The 6,732-nt window shown below is 36.9% G+C and overlaps 1 protein-coding gene across 1 annotated transcript; it reads right to left on the bottom strand.

Annotated features, from left to right (window-relative positions):
* On the bottom strand, positions 5,891-6,514 carry LOC107647616. Its single transcript, XM_016351684.1, has 2 exons — positions 6,243-6,514; positions 5,891-6,122 (listed from the first exon to the last, which is right to left on the bottom strand). The coding sequence occupies exons 1-2, from the start codon at positions 6,512-6,514 to the stop codon at positions 5,891-5,893; spliced, it is 504 nt and encodes a 167-aa protein (XP_016207170.1).

Raw genomic sequence — 6,732 nt, 5'->3', positions numbered from 1 at the left:
AACTCTTGAAAAGATTATATAAAATATTAAAAATCTCTGAAATTTTAATTATATTATTTTAATTTTTTAAATTAAAAAATTGTACCATGTTAATCATATTCTCATTTTCTGTTAATTTAGTGTTAATGCTAAATAACCTAACACAATTGTGTTCTTTATTTCTTTAAAATTCTAAACATTAAGTTATAAAAGTTATCATTGTTAAGCTCATTATCTTTTTTTCAAAATCCTAAAAATTAAGTTGTTCTTTTTTATTTCTATGCATTTTACCAATCTACTAGAAATTTCTTCTATCCCTACCGTACTCCAATCTGATAGTTTTCACTGTTTAAGATTGAGCCCTGGATTCTGACAATGAACTTAAAAAACCACCTACATATGCTTTAACCCAATCATTTTGGATAATCTTTACATCCTGTGTCTTACTGCGATTGCTGGCATATAGTTAGTTGATATTTATTTCCTAGATACCATTATTGCTTCTTTTCCGAAAAAGGCAATTCACGATCGATAGGTCTTCTACCTCCATGCGGCATTGCTCTGTCAGGCTTGTGCCCGTTATGAAAATTTCTCTATTACTATCTTCTGTAGGAGTTTGGGTTGTGCCTTAGTCCCAATGAGACTGACCATCCTCTCAAACTAGCTACTAATCATCGCCATGGTAAGTTTGTAGTTATTGCCCTTAATCTTTAAGAAGAAGAGGGTGAATTGAACCATTCACTCAGACAGCTACTAATCATCGCCATGGTAAGTTTGTAGTTATTGCCTGAGAATGTATAAGTTAAGGTGTGACCGAGATTGTGCTAGATCACTCATAGCGTTAACACTTTGTCTTGTCGATTTTTAGCAAATTGATGGTGGTTCGATATCTAATGGTCTGGGAGTGAAACCTACTCCTTCTTGCGAGTACCAGTTTTTCAAAGTGCATCAAAAACCTTTCGATCGGACATAAACTTAAGGAAATCTGAAAATAATAAATAAAGACTTTGAAAATAAATCGACTGAATTTGAAATGATTTGCATTGAATTTAAACAAAGCAGTAAAATGCCTTCGATTAGATCAAAGGACTTTGAATTCGAAAAATAAAAGTACTGGGAATGTAAATTGGACAAGAATGTTAAATGTTATTTGAAAGATAAATTTGCAAGAAAAATAAAATTTGCAAAAAAATGTAAATGAAAAGCAAAACAAGTGGAAGGAACCCTACAGAAATTTGACTCGAAGCAGACTCAGAAATTCGCTGGGATGTGAGTGTGCGTGAGTAATTTCTGAAGCAAATTTCCAACCCCTATGCCTTTGAGCCTTCTCCTATTTATAGCCATCTCCAATCAATTAAATCGAAGTGTAACTCCCACGTTTATGAAAATATGCGTAACTGTTCCCGTTCCTTTCGCTCGACAATATAACGTCTAAAAACAATCTCGGATCTTAAGGTCTTCAGTTTACTTCATCGATCAACCTACTGACTCTCGAATGACTCCCTTCTTCGAAATAAATTATTTTCGACCAACAAATTGCCCCCCTATGATTAATGTGTTATTCTCGATATCATTTTGAGAGAAAGCACTTAATCCTAAATATGCCATTAACACAAGGCATTAAGTAACCATAAATGACACTCGCTTCACTTTTCCTCCTTACATCTGTCCAATACGTTTCCCATGATCTTTCAACTTCTTTCTCCACTACTTCACCTTCTCCAAAAAGTTACTTTAATTTCAAATTTTGAACTTCCTTCTCTGAAACGGCTAAAGTAACTTTACTCATTAAATTGAAAAAATTTTTTACCATCATTTCATCCTTCAGATTTTAATCCTCCTGAGTCCTGACCTCTTTTTCTCTCCGAATCCCCAGTACAACTTCTTTGCAACTTCACCATCATCAGTTTCTTCATTTTACAGAACAATGGCTTCTCCTTCAATTCGCAACACCCCACTGCCCAAGATAAGGGCAAAAGACCTGCAACTCATAGTCAAGCACCACAAACTTTACAAATATTCAATCAAATTAATGATGAAATCATTGAGGACCCTCAATCTCAGCCTGATGACAGAAGAATTCTCATCCCTTTCACCATCGACGATGAGACTCACTGCTTCATTGGCCCCATTCAAACCTTAGAACGAGCTAACAAATGACTTAGTTTCTTCCTTAATGCCAAAGGAGAGGATTTGCTCATCAAACAAAATCTCCTTATCACTCCTTTCATCAACCCTCAAAAATCTTTCAGAAATAATCCCAAAATTACTCCTCGAGGGACTGACTTTCGAGCCTAGCACAGGCACCTCAAATAAAAAAAAAACTGATGCTTGGAGAACACTTGGTATTCAAGACCTTCTCCGACTTTTCCATTTCACGCCTACTACTCACCATTGGATGATTGGTGCAACTATAACCTTTTGGAATAAAACAACAGATAACTTTCACCTTCCTTGTGGAATGGTGGGTATCACTTTGCTTGATGCGATTGCCATTACTGGTCTCCCAGTAAATTCTCCTGAACTGACTTTCGATATGCAACCAAACCAGGACTATAAAGTAGTCCACAAGAATTCCTATAGTGATTTTATTATTCACAACATGGGACAAGAAGACGATCCTATAACTGATGAGGAACATGTCGCCTTTTTATACTACTGGTTAAATGCCATTGTTTTCTGCTCAAGAAGTGTCCAAATGCAGAAATAATTTCTTCCTTTGGCTTCTCTCTTACATAAGGGTTACAGATTCAATTTGGCCAAGTTAATTTTAGGACATCTATTCGAAGAACTTGGCCATTTGGTTGACTGCCTTTGAACCAACTCTTCGATCAATGTAGGAGGTTCTCTTGGCTCCTTCAACTCTGGTTAAATGCTGTATTTGAAAAATACATGCAAAAAGATGGGAACAGCGCTTCCGAAAAACAACACATCAAGGGATTCTGTTTGACCCCTCTTCAACCAAATTTCAAAGATGCCAAATCACCTGAAGACCTGTTTTGGACTACTTTCTCCCTCCTCTATTCTTGCGTCGAAGCTGTGGTTCCATATGGTTTGAATGCCTTCTCTCCCCAACTGATGATCAAGAAGATGAAATTACCAATAAGACTTGGGCAAACTTGCTTGCTAGTCAGGTAATTCTGATTGGATTACCTGAGTACAAAAGGGAGTAATTTAAGGCAACCCTTTATTATTCACAACATGGGACAAGAAGACGATCCTATAACTGATGAGGTCGCCTTTTTATACTACTGGTTAAATGCCATTGTTTTATGCTCAAGAAGTGTCCAAATGCAGAAATAATTTCTTCCTTTGGCTTCTCTCTTACATAAGGGTTACAGATTCAATTTGGCCAAGTTAATTTTAGGACATCTGTTCGAAGAACTTGGCCATTTGGTTGACTGCCTTTGAACCAACTCTTCGATCAGTGTAGGAGGTCCTCTTTGGCTCCTTCAACTCTGGTTAAATGCTGTATTTGAAAAATACATGCAAAAAGATGGGAACAACGCTTCCGAAAAACAAAACATCAAGGGATTCCATTTGGCCCCTCTTCAACCAAATTTCAAAGATGCCAAATCACCTGAAGACTTGTTTTGGACTACTTTCTCCCTCCTCCATTCTTGCGTCGAAGCTGTGGTCCCCTATGGTTCGAACACCTTCTCTCCCCAACTGATGATCAAGAAGATGAAATTACCAATAAGACCTGGGCAAACTTGCTTGCTGGTCAGGTAATTCCGATTGGATTACCTAAGTACAAAAGGGAGTAATTTAAGGCAACCCTTTATGCCCCTTATTACGTTGCCAGGCAATTGGGTTTCTCTCAAGCCATTCCTGATCCTACTCATCGGAATGAGCATCCCCTTTGTCATATCGAATTCATTTCGAAGAAAGAGATTGACTACTGCCTCACATCCAATCAACAGCACAGAGACAACTACAACCATCTTCTTTACGAACGTAGCTCATACATCACCAAATCTTTTTTCGAGTGGTGGACTACATATTTCTCCCAATACAGTCGCACTTTCGATGAGATCAAGAATTCGGAGATCAAGGTTATCCCAACTGCTGAAAGCTCGCCAAAAAGGGCTTCAAAAAGAAAGATCGAAGTGGCATCATAACAAAGACAACCAAAAAAGAAAATCCAAAAAATTCCTACAAGAACCTCCAAAAAGGTAAACTTTTGATCGAACTTTTCTGAACCTCTCTTTATCATATTTATTTAAACACACCTTGATTCCGAACTATTTGATCATTATCAGATTCAATCATCAAGTGAAAGTTTTTCTGATGAAAGTGAGCAACATACACAAACAAACATCTTCACTCCTTCCCTAGAATCTGATTCGGAAGATGACTCAGAAGACGCTCCATTTCCTCATCTGATTCGAAGAAGATCCATCCAGGTAGTTTTATGTTAATTTCGAATCTTCCTAATAAATCGAAAAAACTTAACCTGTAAAACATTTTTTTCTTATTTCAGGCTGAGAAAATTGTTGAATCTACCACTAGTTCTACATTTACTCCTGAATCTGAAACACCAAGGGATCAACCAAGGCCAGAACAATAAGAGTCTCACTCCTCTGCTTAAACTGTGATCTCTGTTGAGCCCATAAAAATCATCCTGCCATCAATAATTGACACACCATCCTTAGCTGACTTAACTCATGAAAACCTTTCACTACCACAAAGTCAACCCATTGAAAATCCTCCTTCTCCAATTAATATTGATTCCCTTCTCAGGTCTCCTATTGCACAAGGCCACGAATCACCTATTCCAGACACAGGAAACGTCCTTTCTCCTCAGAAAATCCTAAGCCCAGAAAGAACTATTGAGCCCTCTTCTTCACATGATCCCAAACCACCATATGAGATTCCTAAAATCACTTCTAATCCTCCTGATGCTGAGCTGGCTAAACTTGTAGCATTCCTAACATAGATTGCACAAGAAGATAAAGCGCCTATCTCAAATCCAACCCTTGAAGATGCTTCAACATCCAGCCTCCCTTCGGAACTCAATCAACGCACACTTCAGTAGTTAAACACTCTTCTGAGGCTCTTGACATATACCCCCACCGAATGGATCAGTCAATTAAGCTTGAATTCTCTTTTTTCTGATATTTTGAGCTCTTCTCTTGAATTTTAGGTCCCTCCTTAATTTTCTTCTATAATCAAGAAGTTTATAAAAATCTTGAATAGCTGCATCACTATTCAAGATAAGTTACAGGCAGCCAAGGAGAAAGTAGCCCGAATTGAAATCGAATCAGAAGAAGTTAATGCAGCTCTTCAACCAATGAAAGAATCATGGAAACAGTATGATTTAAGGGTTTCTTAAGCCCTCAATGCTTGAGCCTTTTATGACAAGCAAGAAGAAGAGCTCAAAATAGAACTAGCCCAAATCGAACAAAAGCCAGCTAAAATTCGAAAAAGAAAAACAGGCTTAGCTGAACCCTTGGCCGCAATTCAACATAAACAACAAAAAATTTTCAAGAAACTTTGTACTGTAGAGGCTAAATAGAAAGAACTCAATAAACAACTCAATAAAAGTCGAGGCGTTTTTTGCTTTAGACAGTGAAAGGGTTCAACTGTATTCCGAACTCGAAAAACTTTTGGAACCTTTCATTCCATCTATCTGAAAATCTTATCATGTATAATGACTTTTTTTATATATATTTATAGTTTTAGTTTTGATTCCCCATGCATCAATAGCGTGTCAAGTATCTCTCATTTATCAACTTAACCACATTTCCAGAATTAATGTCTTTAATTCGATATGCATTCCTAGAATACGAATCAACCACTTGAAAAGACCCTTCCCAATTATGGGACTATTTGCCAAGAAATCTCGACTTCTTGTCAATCGGCAACACAACTTTTAATACTAACTCTCCTATATTGAACCACTTCTCTTTTATTCAACAATTATAACTTCGAGCAATGTTTTTTTCTGTCGAATCATATTTTCAAGTGCTAAAACACGTTCTGAGTCCAAATCATCCAACTCATCATACATCGCATTCCAATAATCATCGTCTGGTAAATCGTTTTGCTTTAATATTCTTAACGTGTTAAGATTAATCTCTATTGGCAAAACTGCATCATGACCGTACACTAATTTATAAGGGGAAGTACCTGTTGAACCTCTTTGTGAGTTTTGATAAGCCCATAGCACTTGGCTCAAAGTTTCATGCCAAGTTCGAGGTTTACTACCAATTTGCTTCTTAATCAATTTGATCAATATTTTATTTGCTGCCTTGACTTACCCATTAGCTTGTGCATAATATGGATTTGAAGTAACCATGTTAATGTTTCTTGAGGTCGCAAAATTCTTAATTCGCTGGCCAGTAAATGTAGTTCCTTGATCAATACTCAAAGTTTGGGAAATTTTGAATCGATAGATTATATGTTCCTCAATGAAGTCTATCACCTCACTTTGCCCAACCTCTTTTAAAGGAACAGCTTCAACCCATTTAGTGAAATAATCAATTGCCACCAGAATAAACTTATGATTCTTCGACGAAGGAGGATGTATCATTCCAATCAAATCTAAAGCCCATCCTCAAAAAGGCCATGGTTTAATAATTGAATGTAATTCAGATGTTGGGATCTGTTGTATCACTCCAATGCGTTGACATTCTTGGCATGCTTTCGAATAATCGATGAAATCCTTAATTAGAAAAGTCCAATAAACATGATTACGACAAAGTGTCCATTTCATTTTCATTCCAACCTGATGGGCACCACATATACCTC

Source organism: Arachis ipaensis, chromosome B06, assembly GCF_000816755.2.
Source record: "Arachis ipaensis cultivar K30076 chromosome B06, Araip1.1, whole genome shotgun sequence".
In the NCBI taxonomy this organism is placed as follows: Eukaryota; Viridiplantae; Streptophyta; class Magnoliopsida; order Fabales; family Fabaceae; genus Arachis; species Arachis ipaensis.
Note: the sequence above shows the minus strand (reverse complement) of the source record. Positions and strands in the feature narration are given on the sequence as shown.

Bases quoted from the DNA above. Each gene is read 5' to 3' on its own strand.
- LOC107647616 (XM_016351684.1), bottom strand. From the start codon at position 6,514: ATGATACATCCTCCTTCGTCGAAGAATCATAAGTTTATTCTGGTGGCA. The intron at 6,123-6,242 runs GTAAGTCAAGGC...AAACTCACAAAG, and splicing joins TATTATGCACAAGCTAATGG to AGGTTCAACAGGTACTTCCC.